Raw genomic sequence first — 22,268 nt, 5'->3', positions numbered from 1 at the left:
CAAGGTCAAAGGGGTCAGATAGGCTAAAATCTTTAAACAACTTCTTAATAACCAACAGGGCTAGAGACCTGATATTGGGCATGTGACATGCTGGGATGAAGGGCTACCAAGTTTGTTCAAATTAATGACCTTGACCATCATTCAAGGTCACTGGGGCCAAATAGGTGAAAATCTTTAAAAGATTTCTTCTAAATAACCAAGAGGCCAAGAGACCTGAAATTGGGCCTTTGACATGCTGGGATAAAGGACTACCAAGCTTGTTCAAATGAATGACCTTGACTTTCATTCAAGGTCACGGGGCTCAAATAGGCTAAAATCTTTAAACAACTTCTTTTTAATAACCAAGAGGCCTAGGAACCTGATATTAGGCCTGTGATATACTGGGATAGAGGGCTAACAAGTTTGTGCAAATGAATGACTTTGACCTTCATTCAAGGTCACAGGGGTCAAAAAGGCTAAAATCTTTTTAAACGACTTCTTCTTAATAACCAAGAGGCTTTGGGACCTGATATTGGGCCTGTAATATGCTGGAATCAAGGGCTACCAAGTTTATTCAGATGAATGACCTTGACCTTCATTCAAGGTAACAGGGGTCAAATAGGCTAAAATCTTTATACGACTTCTTAATAACCAAGAGGCCTAGGGACCTGATATTGGGCCTGTGGCATGCTGGGATCAAGGGCTACCAAGTTTGTTCAAATAAATGACCATAACCTTCATTCAAGGTCACAGGGGTCAAATAGGCTAAAATCTTTAAATGACTTTTTAATAACCAAGAGGCTTTGGGACCTGATATTGGGCCTGTAATATGCTGGAATCAAAGGCTACCAAGTTTATTCAGATGAATGACCTTGACCTTCATTCAAGGTAACAGGGGTCAAATAGGCTAAAATCTTTAAACGACTTCTTAATAACCAAGAGGCCTAGGGACCTGATATTGGGCCTGTGGCATCTTGGGATGAAGCGCTACAAAGTATATTCAAATGAATGACCTTGACTTTCATTCAAGGTCACAGGGGTCAAATAGGCTGAAATCTTTAAAAGACTTCTTCTTAATACCCAAACAGTCTATGGACCTGATATTGGGCCTATGGCATGCTGGGATCAAGGGCTACCAACTTTGTTCAAATGAATGACCTTGAACTTCATTTAAGGTCACGGGTCAAAAAGTCTTAAAATCTTTAAACGACTTCTTCTTAATAACCAAGAGGCTTTGGGACCTGATATTGGGCCTGTGGCATGCTGGGATCAAGGGCTACCAAGTTTGTTCAAATGAATGACCATGACCTTCATTCAAGGTCACAGGGGTCAAAAAGGCTAAAATCTTTAAATGACTTCTTCTTAATACCCAAACAGTCTAGGGACCTGATATTAGGCCTATGGCATGCTGGGATCAAGGGCTACCAAGTTTGTTCAAATGAAAGACCTTAACATCATTCAAGGTCAAAGGGGTCAGATAGGCTAAAATCTTTAAACAACTTCTTAATAACCAAGAGGGCTAGAGACCTGATATTGGGCATATGACATGTTGGGATGAAGCGCTACAAAGTTTGTTCAAATGAATGACGTTGACTTTCATTCAAGGTCACAGGGGTCAAATAGGCTGAAATCCTTAAAAGACTTCTTCTTAATACCCAAACAGTCTAGGGACCTGATATTAGGCCTATGGCATGCTGGGATCAAGGGCTACCAAGTTTGTTCAAATGAAAGACCTTAACATCATTCAAGGTCAAAGGGGTCAGATAGGCTAAAATCTTTAAACAACTTCTTAATAACCAAGAGGGCTAGAGACCTGATATTGGGCATGTGACATGTTGGGATGAAGCGCTACAAAGTTTGTTCAAATGAATGACGTTGACTTTCATTCAAGGTCACAATGGTCAAATAGGCTAAAATCTTTAAAAGACTTCTTCTTAACAAGAGGCCCAAGGGCCTTAACGGTCATCTGACTACCTTGGCAATAGCTGTATAGGGAATTAATTAGATATATGGTGTCATGGTTAAAAAATAAAAACACTTGGTCATCACCATGTAAGGATCATTTCATGCAAGTTCCAGCAAAATCGCACTGGAAGAACTTAAGAATAAGTTCAAAATATATTTTCAAGATGGCGGGAGTGGTGGCCATCTTGGATTTCAGATCAACATAAAATATAAAAACACTTGGTCAGGACCATGACAAGGATCATTTCATATGCAAGTATCAGCTAAATCACACTGGCAGAATTTGAGAAGAAGTTCAAAATTCCAGATATTAGCCTAATTGACCCCTGACCTTGAAAGAAAGTCAAGGTCATTCATTTCAATAACTTTGGTAACCTTTCATCCCAGCATGCCACAGGCCAAATATGAGTACCCTGGACCTTTCAGTTAGTAACAAGAAGTCATTCAAAGATTTGAGCCTATTTGACCCCTGTGACCTAGAAAATAAGTCAAGGTAATCCATTTTCACACCTTTAGTAGGCCTTCATTACAGCATGAAACAGGCGAAATATGAGTACTCTGGGCCTTACGGTTATTGAGAAGAAAACGTTCAAAGATTTTAGCATTTTTAGGTCATCCTGACCTTCATCTGACCGAAGGTCAGGATGACCTATTGTCATCTTGTTTCGTCCGTCGTCGTGCGCCGTCCGCCGTCCGCCGTGCGCCGTGCGTCGTGCGTAAGACTATTTATACAAAAGCCTACTCCTCCTTAACCCTTGAGCGGATTACATCCATATTTGGTGTGAAACATCATTGGGGAAGGACAATCATATTTTATATAAATGAGCCTGGTCCGACCCCTTGGGGCTGAGGGGTGGGGCCCCAAAAGGGCCAATTTTCTTAATTTTAGCTTTAAAATCCTACTCCTCTTTCATCCTTGGATGGATTTCATCCATATTTGGTGTGAAACATCATTGGGGAAGGACATTCATATTTTCATATAAATGAGCCTGGTCCGAATCCTAGGGGCTGAGGGATGGGGCCCAAAAAAGGGCAAATTTTCTTAATTTTAGCTTTAAAATCCTACTCCTCCTTCATCCTTGAATGGATTTCATCTATATTTTTTGTGTAAAACATCGTTGGGGAAGGACAATCATATTTTATATAAATGAGCCTGGTCCGACCCCTAGGGGCAGAGGGGCGGGGCTCCAAAAGAGGAAATTTTCTTAATTTAAGCTTTAAAATCCTACTCCTCCTTCATCCTTGAATGGATTTCATCCATATTTGGTGTGAAACATCATTGGGGAAGGACAATCATATTTTATATAAATGAGCCTGGTCCGACCCCTAGGGGCTGAGGGATGGGGCCCAAAAAAGGGCAAGTTTTCTTAATTTTAGCTTTAAAATCCTACTCCTCCTTCATCCTTGAATGGATTTCATCTATATTTGGTGTAAGATATCATTGGGGAAGGACAATCATATTTTATATAAATGAGCCTGGTCCGAACCCTAGGGGCTGAGGGGTGGGGCCCCAAAAGGGCAAATTTTCTTAATTTTAGCTTTAAAATCCTACTTCTCCTTCATCCTTGGATGGATTTCATCCATATTTGGTGTGAAACATCATTGGGGAAGGACAATCGTATTTTATATAAATGAGCCTGGTGACCCCTAGGGGCAGAGGAGCGGGGCTCCAAAAGAGGAAATTTTCTTAATTTAAGCTTTAAAATCCTACTCCTCCTTCATCCTTGAATGGATTTCATCCATATTTGGTGTGAAACATCATTGGGGAAGGACATTCATATTTTATGTAAATGAGCCTGGTACGACCCCTTGGGGCTGAGGGGCGGGGCTCTAAAAGGGCAAATTTTCTTAATTTTAGCTTTAAAATCCTACTCCTCCTTCATCCTTGGATGGATTTCATCCATATTTGGTGTGAAACATCATTGGGGATGGACAATCATATTTTATATAAATGAGCCTTGTCCGACCCCTAGGGGCTGAGGTGTGAGGCCCCAAAAGGGCAAATTTTCTCAATTTTAGCTTTAAAATCCTACTCCTCCTTCATCCTTGGATGGATTTCATCCATATTTGGTGTGAAACATCATTGGGGATGGACAATCATATTTTATATAAATGAGCCTTGTCCGACCCCTAGGGGCTGAGGGATGGGGCCCCAAAAGGGCAAATTTTCTTAATTTAAGCTTTAAAATCCTACTCCTCTTTCATCCTTGGATGGATTTCATCCATATTTAGTGTGAAACATCATTGGGGAAGGACAATCATATTTTATATAAATGAGCCTGGTCCGACCCCTAGGGGCAGAGGGGCGGGGCTCCAAAAGAGGAAATTTTCTTAATTTAAGCTTTAAAATCCTACTCCTCCTTCATCCTTGAATGGATTTCATCCATATTTGGTGTGAAACATCATTGGGGAAGGACAATCATATTTTATATAAATGAGCCTGGTACGACCCCTTGGCGCTGAGGGGTGTGGCCTCAAAAGGGCAAATTTTCTCAATTTTAGCTTTAAAATCCTACTCCTCCTTCATCCTTGGATGGATTTCTTCCATATTTGGTGTGAAACATCATTGGGGATGGACAATCATATTTTATATAAATGAGCCTTGTCCGACCCCTAGGGGCTGAGGGATGGGGCCCCAAAAGGGCAAATTTTCTTAATTTAAGCTTTAAAATCCTACTCCTCTTTCATCCTTGGATGGAGTTCATCCATATTTAGTGTGAAACATCATTGGGGAAGGACCTTCATATTTTTATATATGAGCCTGGTCCGACCCCTAGGGGCTGAGGGATGGGGCCCAAAAAAGGGCAAATTTTCTTAATTTAAGCTTTAAAATCCTACTCCTCCTTCATCCTTGAATGGATTTCATCTATATTTGGTGTAAAACATCGTTGGGGAAGGACATTCATATTTTATATAAATGAGCCTGGTCCGACCCCTAGGGGCAGAGGGGCGGGGCTCCAAAAGAGGAAATTTTCTTAATTTAAGCTTTAAAATCCTACTCCTCCTTCATCCTTGAATGGATTTCATCCATATTTGGTGTGAAACATCATTGGGGAAGGACAATCATATTTTATATAAATGAGCCTGGTCCGACCCCTTGGGGCTGAGGGGTGGGGCCCCAAAAGGGCAAATTTTCTTAATTTTAGCTTTAAAATCATACTCCTCCTTCATCCATGGATGGATTTCATCCATATTTGGTGTGAAACATCATTGGGGATGGACAATCATATTTTATATAAATGAGCCTTGTCCGACCCCTAGGGGCTGAGGAATGGGGCCCCAAAAGGGCGAATTTTCTTAATTTAAGCTTTAAAATCCTACTCCTCTTTAATCCTTGGATAGATTTCATCCATATTTGGTGTGAAACATCATTGGGGAAGGACATTCATATTTTATATAAATGAGCCTGGTCCGACCCCTAGGGGCTGAGGGATGGGGCCCAAAAAAGGGCAAATTTTCTTAATTTTAGCTTTAAAATCCTACTCCTCCTTCATCCTTGAATGGATTTCATCTATATTTGGTGTAAGATATCATTGGGGAAGGACAATCATATTTTATATAAATGAGCCTGGTCCGAACCCTAGGGGCTGAGGGGTGGGGCCCCAAAAGGGCCAATTTTCTTAATTTTAGCTTTAAAATCCTACTTCTCCTTCATCCTTGGATGGATTTCATCCATATTTGGTGTGAAACATTGTTGGGGAAGGACAATCGTATTTTATATAAATGAGCCTGGTGACCCCTAGGGGCAGAGGAGCGGGGCTCCAAAAGAGGAAATTTTCTTAATTTAAGCTTTAAAATCCTACTCCTCCTTCATCCTTGAATGGATTTCATCCATATTTGGTGTGAAACATCATTGGGGAAGGACAATCATATTTTATGTAAATGAGCCTGGTACGACCCCTTGGGGCTGAGGGGCGGGGCTCTAAAAGGGCAAATTTTCTTAATTTTAGCTTTAAAATCCTACTCCTCCTTCATCCTTGGATGGATTTCATCCATATTTGGTGTGAAACATTGTTGGGGAAGGACAATCGTATTTTATATAAATGAGCCTGGTGACCCATAGGGGCAGAGGAGCGGGGCTCCAAAAGAGGAAATTTTCTTAATTTAAAATTTAAAATCCTACTCCTCCTTCATCCTTGAATGGATTTCATCCATATTTGGTGTGAAACATCATTGGGGAAGGACAATCATATTTTATGTAAATGAGCCTGGTACGACCCCTTGGGGCTGAGGGGCTGGGCTCTAAAAGGGCAAATTTTCTTAATTTTAGCTTTAAAATCCTACTCCTCCTTCATCCTTTGATGGATTTCATCCATATTTGGTGTGAAACAGCATTGGGGAAGGACAATCATATTTTATATAAATGAAATAGATCCGACCACTATGGGCAGAGGGGCGGGGCTCCAAAACGTCAAATTTTCTTAATTTAAGCTAGATCCTACTACTCCTTCATCCTTGGTTTGGTTTGGTTTGTTTAGTTTTACGTCCTATTAACAGCCAGGGTCATGTAAGGACGTGCCAGGTTTGTTGGTGGAGGAAAGCCGGAGTACCCGGAGAAAAACCACCGGCCAGCGGTCAGTACCTGGCAACTGCCCCACATGGGATTCGAACCCGCATCATGTTTTATATAAATGAGCCTTGGATGGATTTCATCCATATTTGGTGTGAAACATCATTGGGGAAGGACAATCGTATTTTATATATATAGATATATATGAGTCTGGTCCGACCCCTAGGGGTGAGGTGTGGGCCCCAAAAGGGCAAATTTTCTTAATGTTAGCTGGCCACTTCCTGTTTTCAGATTTCAGTCTCCAATCTCAATGAAAATTAGTCTATAGGGGTTTAAATCAATGCCGAACAACATGCAAACATTTTCATTAAGACTTTGGTTTTCCAAGATGGCCGCTGGCCCACTTCCTGTTTTCAGGTTTCAGTCTCCGATCTCAAGGAAAATTGGTCTATAGGGGTTTTAATTGATTCTGAAGGGGAACTTTAGGTGAGGACAATCATATTTTATAAAGGACCGAGCTAAGACCCATGGGGATAGTATGGCGGATGTCCAAAATGGAAGCTTTGCTGAAATTTGGCTTTAAAATACGTAAATGGGTTACAACCATATATGGATGAAGGGCTACCAAGTTTGTTCAACGAATGACATTTACCTATTTCAGAAACTTCCATATTCAACTAAGGAGTTCCTTGTATTGTTTATATTAATCGTTAACCAATACTTTATACTGTGACTTTGTTGTTTTGTGCAATGAGTCAGATGACCGTTAAGGCCCATGGGCCTCTTGTTTACCCTTGTGACCTTGACAGCAGGTCAAAGTCATTCATCTTCATAACTTTGGTAACTCTTTATCCCAGCATGCTACAGGCCAAATATAAGTACTTTGAGCCTTACAGTTATTGAGAAGTCGTTCAAAGATTTAAGCCTATTTAACCCCTGTGACCTTGAAAGAAGGTCAAGGTCATAAATTTTCACAACTTTGGTAGCCCTTCATCCCCGCATACTACAGGCCAAATATGAGTACTCTGAGCCTCATGGTTATAGAGAAGAAGTCGTTCAAAGATTTTAGCCTTTTTGACCCCTGTTACCTTGAAAGTAAGTCAAGGTCATTCCTTTTCACAACTTTTGTAGCTCTTCATCCCAGCATGCTACAGGCAAAATATGAGTTGTCTGGGCCTTATGGCTATTGAGAAGAAGTTGTTCAAAGATTTGAGCCTATTTGACCCCGGTGACCTTGAAAGTAGGTCTAGGTCATTAATTTTCACAACTTTGGTAGCCCTTCATCCCAGCATGCTACAGGCCAAATATGAGTACTCAGGGCCTTATGGTTATTGAGAAGAAGTTGTTCAAAGATTTCAGCCTATTTGACCCCTGTGACCTTGAAAGTAGGTAAAGGTCAATAATGTTCACAACTTTGGTAGCCCTACATCCCAGCATGCTACAGGCCAAATATGAGTACTCTGGGCCTTACAGTTATTGAGAAGAAGTCGTTCAAAGATTTGAGCCTATTTGACCCCTGTGACCTTGAAAGTAGGTCTAGGTCATTAATTTTCACAACTTTGGTAGTCCTTAATCCCAGCATGCTACGGGCAAAATATGAGTACTCTGGGCCTTATGGTTATTGAGAAGAAGTCGTTCAAATATTTTAGCCTTTTTGACCCCTGTGACCTTGAAAGTAGGTCAAGGTCATTCCTTTTCACAACTTTTGTAGCTCTTCATCCCAGCATGCTACGGGCCAAATATGAGTACTCTGGGCCTTATGGTTATTGAGAAGAAGTCGTTCAAAGATTTGAGCCTATTTGACCCCTGTGACCTTGAAAGTAGGTCTAGGTCATTAATTTTCACAACTTTGGTAGTCCTTCATCCCAGCATGCTTCAGGCCAAATATGAATACTTTAGGCCTTATGGTTATTGAGAAGAAGTCGTTTGAATGAAAAGTTTACGCATGGCGGACGGCGGACGCCGACTGACGGTGCATGATGACTATAGGTCATCCTGACCCTTCGGGTCAGATGACCTAAAAAACAAAAGGCATAGGGACTTGATATTGGGCCTGTGGCATACTGGGATAGAGGGCTTCCAAGTTTGTTCAAAAGAATGACCTTTACCTTCATTCAAGGTCACAGGGGTCAAATAGGCTAAAATCTTTAAATGACTTCTTTTTAATAACCAAGAGGCAAAGAGGCCTCTAATGTGCTTAGGGATGATATAAATTCTTATTTACTCTTTTTGTTAAGTATGAACCATGTATGATTACCAGATTGCAGGTGAGCGATTCGGGCCCATTGGGCCCTTGTTACAGTAATATTTATCATTGTGAAGTGATTTCTGCATGTATATCTCCTTTTAAACATACATGTGGTATAAAAAAAACAACAATTTACAGTACATAATTTCTGTTATGTAACTAACGGTTATAAAGCATGTGAAGTCATTATAATGATTTTCACTGCTTAATTCATCAAACCTGATGGTTTTCAATAGATAAATGAAGAAAAAATAACATGTTAAATTGTTCGCTCAGTTATGGCACATATAACTTTAACCTCTGATTAGTTTACTTTATAGCTCTCAGGTCTATTATCCTTTGATAGTAAGTCCAATATTTTTTATCATTAACAGAGATTATGTAGGTTAGTCAGAGGAGTCAACAGTGTGCATAGATTGTGTATACGGGTATACACAGCGAGACAGTCAGGAAAGACCTAGATGGAGCTGTGTCGAGTCCAGCTGTGTATTCTACACACAGACTGTATTCTACCAATCAGAAGGCAGTCTTCCTATGAATGCTTTACAGTAACTGCAAAAATGCAGAGGTTGTCTTCTGATTGGTCCAAAGGAATATTATTCAATGAATAGGGAATTTATGAATGGAAGTTTATGAATGAAATGGTTCAAGAGGTAACCACTAGATATCATTGTTGGGCAAGCCCTACACATATAGTACACCAGATAGCAATAATACAAACACAATGTGTTGTATTAATAATAAAAAAGGCTACACTAAGACTTATCAAATACATATTTTATTTTCTTGTTGACTTCTTAGGATTGGAAGTCTTGTTTTTTTTGTTCATTTTTGAGTCTTTTTCTTTAGAATTTTTAAAACTGCCACTGAATATTGCTTTATTTTTCCTGATTTTTTTAGCAGCACTAGATCTTTGTTTTTTCAGTCGTTTGTCTTTTTTAAGCTGCTTTGCAGATTTACCACCATACACAGTTTTTTCTCCGCTCTTGCTTATGGAGTTCTTCTTTATATGTGATTTCTTCTTATTTCCCTTCTGATCATTCTGAATAGAACTTAAGGAGTTCATATGCACAACATGTTGTAAAATAACACAGAACAGATCTACAGTCTACCTTAGCCGAGATACTCTGGCCCTGACACCAGACTTTATGGGCCGATACCAAACGGTGTCGGCTTATTCCAGGTTTTCGAGTACTACTGTGCTCTGGCCCTAAACCAGACATCTATCTGTCATAATGTCTAAGTCTGGTGTCAGGCCCAGAGTATCTCGGGCTACAGTCTACCTGTACAAAAGTATGTCTGAAAATTAGCAGAATATAATATTACTTTTTACTGATAAAAATGCTTCAATATGACTCATAGTAGTGAAGTATGTACCAGTACTATAAAAATGAATGTCAAAAAATGTCATTAATTTTCACTGATAAAATACATGTAGTTTCAAAATCATACACATGTTAAGATTTATTGTGTTTTAGTGACGGTTAATGGCTCTTCAACAGTATGAAATATATAGCTTATGATTGAAAAGGATACTGCAGTTTTCTTTGGTAAGACTGGATTCTCCTGACTTCTCATTACCCTCAGTTCTCGACCAGACAACTGACTACCATTTAACCGTGTGGCAAGGCCTACAGCATCAGAAGACTACAAAAACAAGCGATGATTATTGTCAAATTTTTAGATATAGTTATTTTAAAATAGAATAATATATGTCTGTCAAGTTGTCAAGTAGATGTATCTCAACCCAAGATTTTGGCTGGTCCAGTGTTTACCAGTTAAATCTTACATGTGGGTTGTAATCCTTGTTTTATTTCTCCCTTTAGGAAAACGAAATCATAGTAGTATTCAAACATTTTTGTCACTCCATCATCAACATTGTAATGCATCAAAATTGATATCTTCAATATAACCCCCCAAATCTATTGATGACAGCAAGTAATTGTCTAGCGAGTATGCTATCTTACACAGGGAGTTCTCTTTCCCTAGCAACCATGGTATATCCCTGTGAAGTAGGGGAGAAATATGTATCTCATTCCAGATTTATCTGTCACTCCTCCCACAAGTAATAAAACTACAAGTCAATTTTTTGTTGTATTTTCAAAAACTGGTAAAATATAGCCATCACCTACTTAAAGAACATAACAGACTATTTTTGACATTACTGATTGTCTGATATTTGAAGGAGATTCCAAGTCAAACCCTGGATAGAGTTGTATCTCACCACAGACAAAACTTTAGATAAGATAACCAAGGATTGAAAACATCCACAAGGCTGCAAAACATTGTATGGAATACAAGCCTAAGAAGACAGCATTTTAGTTGGAGTAACTTACCACATACCAATTAGATGTGCTTGGTTGTTGACTACACACAGGTATTTCAGTAATATATCACATATATTTTACAATTATTGATTCAAGCAGTTTTACTTATCATTGTATGTATAGATGACTCACGTCAAACTGGACGTAACAGAAGCCTTTGCTGAGTCCGGTTTGGTTGTCGCGGATGATCCTCACACTGACAATGTCCCCACAGTCTGTAAAATGATTCCAAATCTCCTCCTCATCTATTCCTATAAAACAACAATCACTATTAACCAGTATGTAACCGGTAATAATGACGTCCTTCAATTTCCTTATACCAACTACACATACTTCTTTACCTCTTCATATTTGGACAATTCAAAGGAAAATGGCATTAGGAAAATGATTAACACAGATTTAAGACCAACACAAATAATTACAGATCCTCAATATACATAGTAACACATGTACCGTATTTTTGCGCGTATAGTGCACACATTTTTTCATAAATTATCAAGTGAAAAGTTGGGGTGCACACTATATACACAGGTACTAGGTATGTCCTGGCTCTGGGTCATGATCACCGACCAGCAGGTCCTAGCATAAGTGTACATTTACATTCTGTACATGTTGTCGTGATAGGGTTATTATTAAATATTTGGATATTAAATATACAAGGGATCCCAGAGGGATCTTGGCGCCCACTAAAGAATGATTTATGTCTGACTATGGAAAGAGGGATCTTTTTTCTACTTTTCAAACTTTTTCAAACATACTTCATATACAATTTGAGACAGATAGCTTCAGTACTATCTGAGAAATAGCAGTAACAAACTTCAACTAACAAAATCCAAGATGGCTCCTTAGCAGCTATCTTGTTGATCGATCGGTCCCAAATCGAAATATGCACAACTAGGGCCCTAGGGGAACCTACATATGAAATTTGAGAATGATCCATTCAACACTTTCTGAGAAAAAGCGAAAACAAACTTTAACTATTAAAATCCAAGATGGCTGCCTGGCGGCCATTTAGTTGACAGATCGGTCCCAAAACCCAATATGCACAACTAGAACCCTAGGGTAACCTACATATAAAATTTGAGACAGATCCCTTCAGTACTTACTGAGAAATAGCGATAACAAGAATTGTTAACGGACGGACGACGGACCACGGACAAGCGATTTGAATAGCCCACCATCTGATGATGGTGGGCTAAAAATGAAAACATCAATTGAAATTTCTATCTTTAATTCCTTAAAAGTCTGTTTTGGGAGCACATGTGTTTATGACCGGATACATGTTCAGGCTTAGACACTAACTTTCATAAATCATCAGTAAGGTATCTCCAAATCTAAATGGCCAAATGAATATAGTCTGGAGCTTGAAACGATGTATAGGTGTATAACTGATTCATCACATTAAACAGATTACCTTACAGTGTAAATATATAGAAGTTGTAAGTCAGTGACCCAAGAAACACCAAAAGTATTTCCAGTACTGACTAAAAACAGCTAACAAAATAGGATTACTGATTTACACCACATTTAGAAGATTAGAAAAGTGGATGTGGTCTACTTACTGAAATCAAGGTTTCCTACGAACACTGAGCATTTGTGATTGTGCTGTAAAATAATGATATATCATGGAGTAAGTTTTGTATTACACATAAAAATATTGTTAAAGAAGTAATTTCCTATGAAGAAGAGGAGTAACCTCATTGAACTTTGAATGATTAAAATCTGAAGAAGTTATAGGTACAAAGGTTTCACAACTGACATTGTATATGTAATGATGATCGTCATTATCGATGGTTTTACTGCAATCAATGGCAGATATGGGATAATAAAGTTTGACATGATTTGATTCATACAATTGACATCCAAACTTTGAAAGTTCTCTGAATTTTCAGTTTGATTCTGAACATGTTTATTGGAGCTTTGTGCTTCTATTATCTTAAAAGTGAGGTAAAAGCACCTCTTCAATGAATATGTTTAACAAATCAATATCTCTGTTTTCTTTTTGTTTTATTTTCAGTTTTTTCCATGACAGCTTTACCTCTTGATCTTTAGATGACAGATCCACTCTGATATGGCGACCCTCTACCTCTCTCCCATTCCTGAGATTAAGAAAGGCACTTCAATATCACACAATATTTCAAATTAAGGTAGGAAATAAATCCTGATAATGAAACTTTGATGAAATAATGACGGGAATAAAGGCCCGATACTTACAATTTAAAAAGAAGTTAATGCAGATATAACTGATCCAATACTGATTCATTACTTACAGTTTAAGAGCTTTCTGTGCAGACTTCTCTTCTTCAAAACAAACAAATCCCACAATTGTTGTTCTGTCAGGGTGGAAATCCTTCCTGAAATACAAGATCTAACATCAGACTTCAGATGTTCAAAATAAAAAGTCAATAATAGCTCAAAATAATGTCTAAGTATGACATCACAATCACAGGAAGGTGAATTGATGTCAAAAATACCATTATAAACAATGGTTCTCCAATTTTCATATCATCTTGCAACAGTTCAGATATTCAGCTAATAATACAAATAGATTCCCCATGATGCTCTTCTAACTTCTGGATGAACATATATTAATCTATATTTCCATTATGAAAGGGGACTAGGTAATTTGATGGTAAGTTTAACCCACATTGTTTTAGTATCTTAAAACCAATGTATCATATATTTTGACTGAACCATTCACAAAAATTTGTATCGTTATAACTGAAATAACGATGATGTCCTATTAACAAGATGCGTCAGAAATACATGTACTTCAGTTTCATTAGTTTTCTAATGATAAAATGGGACTCATTCACGTACCATGTGATACCAGATACCGTTTGGGCGGGACTATTGTTTCTATTGTTGATGGACTGACATCAAATGACGTTATCGCGGGATAACGTCATTTCAGCGGGAAGATTACAAAGAGTTACGTTCCATCACCACTGTACTGATACTATTCCCACACAAACGCTATCGAATATCACGTGCTACGAAAATTAGTCCCATTATAACACAAGAATTCCACATTGGAATAACCTGAAACTTAGTACCAGTAACTTTGAACTTTAGACCCTGAAATAATCTAATGCAAACTCTTTTGGTAAGGAATAAAATTAAGCTTAATGAAAACTGTAGTTATTGCAAAAACCTTTGTGGAGATGATGCCACTACACATTACATATCAGTTGGAGAGATCAGTAACTCTTCATAGCATAAGGTAAAGAGACCAAATAGAAAAGTCTCCAATTCCTCAGACCAGGTGATAAGCTCATCAACCCAACAGACTTAGTTTACTTACTTGATAGAGATAACTTTCTTAGGGATCCTGGGATCTTTAGTAGGCTGTAATGGAGAAAAGAACATGGGATATAATAGATAAGGTTACTGTATGTAGGTTAAATTTATTTGGTTTAACATCCCATTCAGAGCTAAGGTGTGCCAGGTGTTGGTGAGGAAAGCTGACATACTAAGAAAATAAACTACTGACCTTTTATCACTACCAGATGACCTTGAAAATACCTCAGGTGGGTTTAGAACTTACAACCTAGAGGTGTAAAGCCAATGGTACAACAGCAAAAGGTTACCTCTAGAATTTTGTTGATTTATACAGGTTCCTTGAAATTTAACATTAAAATGTTGTTACATAACTTAACTTTTGAGCCCATTGGGCCTCTTGAAATTCTCAAAATTCATCATTTTCCCCCTTTCACTGATTGTCCATACACATAGCAGCAATTGAAATTCAAATTTATTATTCAAAAAATAATTCAAAAACATTGTAGAAATCAACATCAGTTGTGACAGATAACAGAATTATAACACTTGCACCAAAACATCAACCTGACTATTTCAGCCCATTGGGCCTCATGGAATTCTCAAAATCCAGCATTTGGCTCCTTTAAATGATTGTCCACAACCAAAGCAACAATTATAATTCAAATTCAATGTCTTATCGAGAGGCGAGATAAAAATGTTGAAACACTTTTAACCACTTGGCCACTGTGGCCCCTTCATACATATCTATGTAAATTCATATTAAAATCTTCAGAAAAATATACCAATTTAAAATGAAGACAGCAGTTTAAAAATCTTATTATCAGCTAGAAAAATATAAATCAAAGAAAATTTAATATTTCTGCAACATATTTTCCTATTGAAAAATATAGAGACAAAAGAAACTGAAAATGCCTAGCTATAAACACCCAGCCGCAATATGAAATCTAGAAGGGACATGACATACATGGTGCCACTACATGGCCCCCCTCTCATGGAGGGAAAAATAAAAATACTAAATATGAGATCATACAATATACTTACAGGACATCGGAACCTGACATTATCAATCTTCCCGCATGTCTTAAAGAGCTTTATCAGGTCCTAAAACATGAAAATATATAATATTTTTATTATGTTATCACTTCAATCTCATTAATATCTTTTATTATACTGTAAACTTATTATTTTTGGCGTTATCAAATTCAGCAATAAACTGATTTCAAACAGGTTTGCACAACGATAACTGCATAAACACAATGCCACTTGAGCAATCACATTCGAACTCAAAAAGATTTTAGTAAAAGTGCTGAAATATTATTACTACTAATATAAATATGAATACAGAATAACATTGCAGATTCTGATGAGCAATATCAAAAATTATTAATCTATTCAATATCAAAGATCTGTTATTCAAGATTATGATGCAGTATCTTGATTGATTGGTAAGATGTAAAGTAAAGTCTTCAATATTATGAAATTAAGTGTGAAGGTCAAGACTATATAGCAGATACGTCATTATACATAAAAGTAAATACTAGAAACCTTTTTCTGCAGTGAAACTGGCCAATTTCCTACAAAGACAGTTCTTGTGTCTTTAGCTGTATCTCGTGACTTTTTCCTATTTTTCCGCTGTTTTTCTCTTGAAATCTTTGTACTTTCTGTCCCCTCATCATTAGGTTTTTTTCCTTTGTCTGTATCACTCTTATCTTCTTTTTTCTTCGTTATTTTCTTTCTATACAACAAATTGAATACACGTACATTGAATGGTATGTGAACAAAATAAGAATGCTTGACATTACTACTCAAAATTAAACTACCAAACCAAGTTTGATTTATAACGATGATGGTGAATTAGAATGTATAATTCACAATATTCTTCAAAATTTTTAAGTAACAAGATTTATAATCAATTGTATTCTGATAATAAAGTCTTAATAATCATAGAACAAAATATTGTAAGTAACATACTAATATATATAAATTATCAAAAAACTCACAAATGAAATAAAACAACCATATCACTTGTACCGAGCATACATTCATTCATTACATTTTGATGAAGCCCTAAAAACTCATTAGTCAATTTAAATTTTGTCCTCAGCACATAGATAGTACTTATCTACCTTACTGGAACTACCACGTAACAATGATTAAGATTTAGTGTACATCCTACTTTTTCTGTAAGGTTTCATGAACAATGCCAGGAGGAGGCTCATATCCTTTTACTTCACCAGTTTTACTGTCATATTTCTCCTCAACTCTGACTGTCTTCTTTTCTTTACCCTGAGCTACACTCTGGAAATACAACGGTTATATCATGGTTAAGAAATTGACTAATAACATAATAAGAATATGTAATACATTTTACAAACTGTAGATTTTAAAAACTTCATGAATTCATTAATTTTCTAAGGTCTATCATAGAATTCTTTGTATTTTATATTGTGAAATATATTACATACGTTGGTTGTTGTTGCATGAAAAAAAGTGCATTGCACAGGTAAGAGATCAAGACTTTTGTATTTTTTTCCATTTACCAGTAAGTACTTGAAATGTGTGTAAGATGTAGATGCATCCAGCTCTCAATATAAAATTCCAATGGACAGGGGCATAAAAGGTTAAAGTGAACCTAGTTGTTGTTGGCTGTTTTGCAACTTGGTGATCTTAATCTCAAATAAAGTTCCAGAGATCTGGAAAGTGTGAGAGCAAGGGTGCAAGTTTGTAAGAATGCAAAGGTTGCAAGATTACCAGCCTCGCAATCTCTCAATCTCTCAATCTTGCACTAGCAACTTGCAACCTTGCCTTGCAGTATTATGTATGGATAAAATCATTGATATAGATTTGCAATTCAATTTCCAATGAAGAAGATAAGCCCTGTTAAGTTTTAAAATTTTAAAAGGTTTCAAAGCATGTTCACTTATCATATGTCAGTTTATAAGTGAAAATAACTCACTCAAGCTTACACAAATCATGAGGTTGCATGACCAGTAATCTCATTATCTCACACACACAACCTCACAATCTGACATCTTCATAATTTTGAATTAGGTCAAGATTTCAACAATCTAGTTAAAGTTATACTTTTGATTCTGCTCCATTGCAATGCTTGCATTGGAAGCATATTGTAGAGCAGAATCACAAGTCTAATTTCAACTCGATTGAGATTGCAAAGTCGTGAGATTGGAAGGTAGCCCTTATCAGCCAGCATGACTATAAACTACATTTAAATTTATCTATATGTCACTACATATCATATCTATATTGTGTGTTTAATGTGCATATATTCATTGCAGTCCCAATTAAAAACAAGCCAATTTACTAAAATGTGTAAATTGTACTAAATTCAGTCTAGAATCCATATTTTTACATGTTTGAAACACATAATTAAAGATATTACCTCTGTACTGAAGAGTGATGCTAACTTGGCCTTTACTTTGGTGGCTTTAGTTTTCTCTGTGTTTTTCTTCGAATGTTGGACAATGATGTCTGTCAGCGAACCTGGTTTATATTTTTCTGCCATTATGTATCTGTTGGATAGAAGAATAAAAAAAAAATAGCTATCAAGACCATTTTTTTCTTTGTCCTTTGGGTGAACTCTACCTGACCAACAAAAGACTTAAATATACCATATTTATATCTCTTGATCAGAGGGTCTCGGGTTTGTCTGGCCCAATCTGATTTTAATCTGATTGAGTCTGGCCAAGCATTCTTCTTCTCTTACTACTGCAAGTACTAACTGAAACAACTTTCAGAAAGTAATGAAACTGGTTAGCACCAGAAAGGACTGTACTCCACAACTGTGACCAAATCCTGTTTCAAGAATTGGTGGTTTGCTTAATTAGAGAGTTTACTTAAACCTGGGTTGTGAGTCTTAGGGAGGGAGGAGACTAAAAACGGGAGGGAAGAATGTAACAGTAGCACAATCACGCAGATCATTTGTGTAAAGTGAAAGCAATGGATAAAGTGCATTTCGGACAGATAAAATGATGTGCGGTCGGTAAGTTGTATAATTTGCGTTGCAGATACTCTGATGCAGTGCTCTGCGGATGACAAGTTACAGCTGTATTGTATCGATCAGAACAAGGATTTATAAGTGAGAAGGATTTGTCACCATTTTTTTACACTACTAAACACCACGCGAGACGACTATGAACCGGCAATAAAAAAACATTTTCTTGTCTAATCGAGTCAAAAGAAACACCAATGTTAAGCTTAATAAATTTCACAATTTCTAGTTCTTGGTTTAAGAATTGAGGATTTAGAAGAGATGTCTTAAATTTTCATCAAAAAAATATGACAGCTCATGAAATGACGGCCCACTTTAGAAAGTAAGACAGTAAGCCTGGCGATGGCAATTAAGGTTCATGTAATGGCTTTAACCAGTGATATTTTGCAAGCCTAAAACGCATTACTGTGCTGCAATTGAACAGAACTAATTTCATTAATTGTTGGTATATACCCTGGCTAACTGTCAGTCTTACTGTTGATAAGTAATTTGTGAAGCTGCTTGTAAATTTCACTAAAATAAGAGAAAAATGTATATTTCTGGAGAAGACATAGAACTCGTGTGAATTGCATTGATGGCACCAAATAAACATGCTATCGTGTTCAGTAGTAACTATGCCAGGTACTCCAACAGTTTGTTTGGCAAAATCGGACCAGCGAATAGCGCAGGAGCCTATTGTTGTAAATGCAAATGGCTGCTTTAAATGGCGAATCACAAATATAGCATATAAGAAGACATTTTAATTGATACAAGTGCTCTTATATACACTATAAGGTACTCTGAACATGACAAGAAGAATATTTACGAAAAAAATAGTTAAAATGTGGACTTTGAGGCTCTTTCCGGAAATTTGCATTTTTCGCCCCAAACAGATTGTTTGAACTATTTTTTTCGTGAAGAGTCTTCTTCTTGTTATGTTCAGAGTACCTTATGGTGTCTATAAAAACATTTGTATCAATTGAGATGGCTTCTTATATGCGATATTTTCGATCCGCCATTTATAGCAGCCATTTGCATTTACTACACTTGGCTCCTGCGCTATTTGCTGGTGCGATTTTGCCAAACAAACTGTTGGAGTACCTGGCATATTCACAACTGAACTCGATGGCATGATTATTTGGTTCCATCAATGCAATTCACACGAGTTCTCTGTCTTCTCCAAAAATATACATTTTTCTCATATTTTACTGTATTTTACACGCAGCTTCACAAATTACATATCAACAGTAAGACTGACAGTTAGCCAGGGTATATACCAACAATTAATGAAATTAGTTCTGTTCAATTGCAGCACAGTAATGAGTTTTAGGCTTGCAAAATATCACTGTTTAAAGCCATTACATGAACCTTAAGCTACATCCAAGGGTGTGCCTGCAGATATCAAAGGAAAATTAGTCGTCGCCCAACGTTAGACTGGAACAAACTGTTTTCTGACACGGCCACAACTACCACCTTAGAACAATTCATAAATCACCTAAATCAGATTAAACATTAAATAAAAACACCAACTGTACATAGCACACACTTCAATATCAACATAATCTTCAACACGGTGAAGGAGGTTGATAACCTGGTAGATGTAGATGATATGTTCAACAATTATTAGCAGAACACTGTTTTGCAAAATCACCATCTAAGTGTAGCTGCTATCAGAAACATATATACATTATGTATCTTGTGCTATCTCGTATGATATGGTCTATAAAGAGGACGAGATGACTTTACAATTCTATATAAGATATTTTACATGTGAAATATTTTGGACGAGTTGACTTGAAGGTAGGGCGAAAAGTCTCTATTTTCATCTATTGCTTTGGATCTAATGTTTACTTAAAATATGGAATAGATCTGATGTATTTTTCAATGCAAAATGAATTAGGCATCAATACCATATTCTGAAACGTAATCAACTATAAGATTGCCTTACAAATCGGCGCTACGCGGCATTCAGCTTTCACGTGTGATTCCACTTCCACATGTCTCAGAAAAACAAACTGAAGCGACACCTGTCGGACAAAAATTGGGTTAATCATTACCCGGATGTAAACTTCTCCAAAATGGCGTTGGTGACAGGAAAGATTGAAAAGGTGTAAAATTTGTTTCCTGAGAGGTTTACAGGTATGCTATTTTGTATTCTATATTGTTAGAACATTCATTTTTCTTTTCAAAGCATAATGGTGGGTTCAATGTAAGTCTAAATGTAGCCGATTTTGTGTTATACCTGAAAGGTGACACTCAGGGTGTGTGGATGGTCCGCATTCCAGTGTCATCCTCAGGAATGTTACTTGACTCATATTGCTGTCTGTATCCTTGAGATTGCAATTTTATACACAATATACCTAATGCTGAACGTTATCCTGCAATATGGTAACTTGAAGATCACCTCAACTTTGATTTTACCTGGGTACATCAATTGCAATCACAGCTCACCTGTTTGACCTAGATCCGATTTGTGAAGTTCAGATTTGTTTACGGTATGCCCTACTTGGTTTCTGTGTTTGAAAAAATATACTGAGGGCTGTATACATTGTTCGCAGACTTTCCATTCCATTGCGTTTGTTAATAAAAATTGCATATGTACAGTTAACATTACATTCTCTATCATAAGTGTTGATTGCCTATATAGTATTTGCACATAGGTTGGTCTACAAAATAATTTAATGTAAAATTTATTTTAAATGCACACATAAAGCCCATTTTTAAAGAGAACAAAAATATAAAACCATAATAGAAGTGCAATATTGTTATGCCAATAAAAACAATTGATGTTTTCAGGTCTTATCCAATTATTCGAAAGGATAATTAGTCAACAGTTAAATGACATGCTTCAATTTTGAAAGACCAACATTAATACACTTTAAGAAATGAGTTATTATTGGAAGAATTACAAAGTAATAATAACAAGCATAAACAATATTTATATCTTAATTTAGATTTTCAATACAAGTATAAGATTATGTATATTTGTATAGATAATTTAATTAGTAATGTTAATCATTTTTGTTAATGGTTTAATTTTGGTCATGTAACAAATATTACTTGGCCTTGTCAAGACCAAAACATTAGTGCATGCAATTGCTTTTATATTGAACTGATTACGAATGTTGACTCTTTAGCATCAATGAATGTAATAAACTAATTCATTATCAAGCCTCAAATTTAACATTTTAAGTCACTTACTAAAAACAGCATTGCCATAAATTTGAAATTTCTAAAATATCCTTTTACTTGTAATTAAATCTCCATATGCAAATCATGATTTTGTTATAAATGATAAATTTTTGCATGCATGATAATGTGAGATGAACAGGTTTTTAAGAACTGTGATGTCCTCATATTTTTCCATTAAAGGGACAATTCAGTCTAAGAGAACATTAAAATTTGCATACATATGGGAAACAAACCAGTTCTAATAGAAATAAGTTAATTTTACTGTGATATGCCAGAAAAGCTCACTGTAGTGAAATGTATGTGAAATGTTCAAACTCACTTGCTGTCCACCAATACACATTGTGGTAATATAAAACGTCTTGTATGCGGAACACTGGCCCTTGCTAGTGTAGTAAAGACATTTTTGTCTATAACTACTCAAACCGGCTCTTACAGTAGTGTGTTTACATTATTAAGTGCATGTTCTTGTCTAAATATAATTTAACCAACTCCTCGGTGGTTATGTATTGCATTTGGTTTACGTGTGTGACTTTGGCTCAGGTATGGGTACAACATCCATGTTATACCTGCTTAATCGTATTGATCAACGATTTAGAATTTCAACGGTATCAATCAAAATACTTAACAATGTCATGGAATTTATCAATATTTCTTGTTATAGGTTTCATAAGGAATATAGAACAATACATTTATGTCATATTTTGCTTCGTGGTTTTGTAACAGAATTAGCCTCATTGAATTATCCCTTTAAAACTAATTTATTCACAATCATTACCG

General features: G+C 36.6%; 2 protein-coding genes across 4 annotated transcripts in view; one reads left to right on the top strand and one right to left on the bottom strand.

Moving 5' to 3' along the window:
- Positions 1-9,463: 9,463 nt before the first annotated feature.
- Positions 9,464-20,352, bottom strand: LOC138318853 (RNA-binding protein 34-like). Of its 2 annotated transcripts, none has more exons than XM_069261611.1 (12): positions 20,248-20,352; positions 17,712-17,841; positions 16,488-16,609; positions 15,857-16,046; positions 15,353-15,412; positions 14,334-14,377; positions 13,300-13,383; positions 13,068-13,128; positions 12,592-12,634; positions 11,162-11,280; positions 10,239-10,349; positions 9,464-9,744 (listed from the first exon to the last, which is right to left on the bottom strand). In XM_069261611.1, the coding sequence occupies exons 1-12, from the start codon at positions 20,265-20,267 to the stop codon at positions 9,481-9,483; spliced, it is 1,248 nt and encodes a 415-aa protein (XP_069117712.1). In that variant the 5' UTR covers positions 20,268-20,352; the 3' UTR covers positions 9,464-9,480. The 2 variants fall into 2 exon arrangements, with proteins under 2 accessions (XP_069117712.1, XP_069117713.1); XM_069261612.1 differs by lacking the exon at positions 20,248-20,352 and adding an exon at positions 19,846-19,999.
- The window catches only part of LOC138318852 (serine/threonine-protein kinase PAK mbt-like), a 23,010-nt gene continuing 21,076 nt past the window's right edge, over positions 20,335-22,268 (top strand). For both annotated transcript variants that reach the window (XM_069261610.1, XM_069261609.1), the window contains exon 1: positions 20,335-20,438. The gene's annotated coding sequence lies outside the window, so the exon portion shown is untranslated. The remainder of the gene's footprint in view (positions 20,439-22,268) is intronic.

The sequence above is a fragment of the Argopecten irradians genome, chromosome 3 (genome assembly GCF_041381155.1).
Source record: "Argopecten irradians isolate NY chromosome 3, Ai_NY, whole genome shotgun sequence".
Lineage (NCBI taxonomy): Eukaryota > Metazoa > Mollusca > Bivalvia > Pectinida > Pectinidae > Argopecten > Argopecten irradians.
This window is presented reverse-complemented; position numbering and strand designations above follow the sequence as displayed.

Excerpts from the sequence above, each read along its gene's own strand:
- LOC138318853 (XM_069261611.1), bottom strand. The coding sequence starts at position 20,267 with ATGCCGCGTAGCGCCGATTT. Across the intron at positions 16,610-17,711 it reads CATCACTCTTCAGTACAGAG|AGTGTAGCTCAGGGTAAAGA; the intron begins GTAATATCTTTA and ends TTGTATTTCCAG. Across the intron at positions 9,745-10,238 it reads TCTTACCAAAGAAAACTGCA|AATGATCAGAAGGGAAATAA; the intron begins GTATCCTTTTCA and ends AGTTCTATTCAG.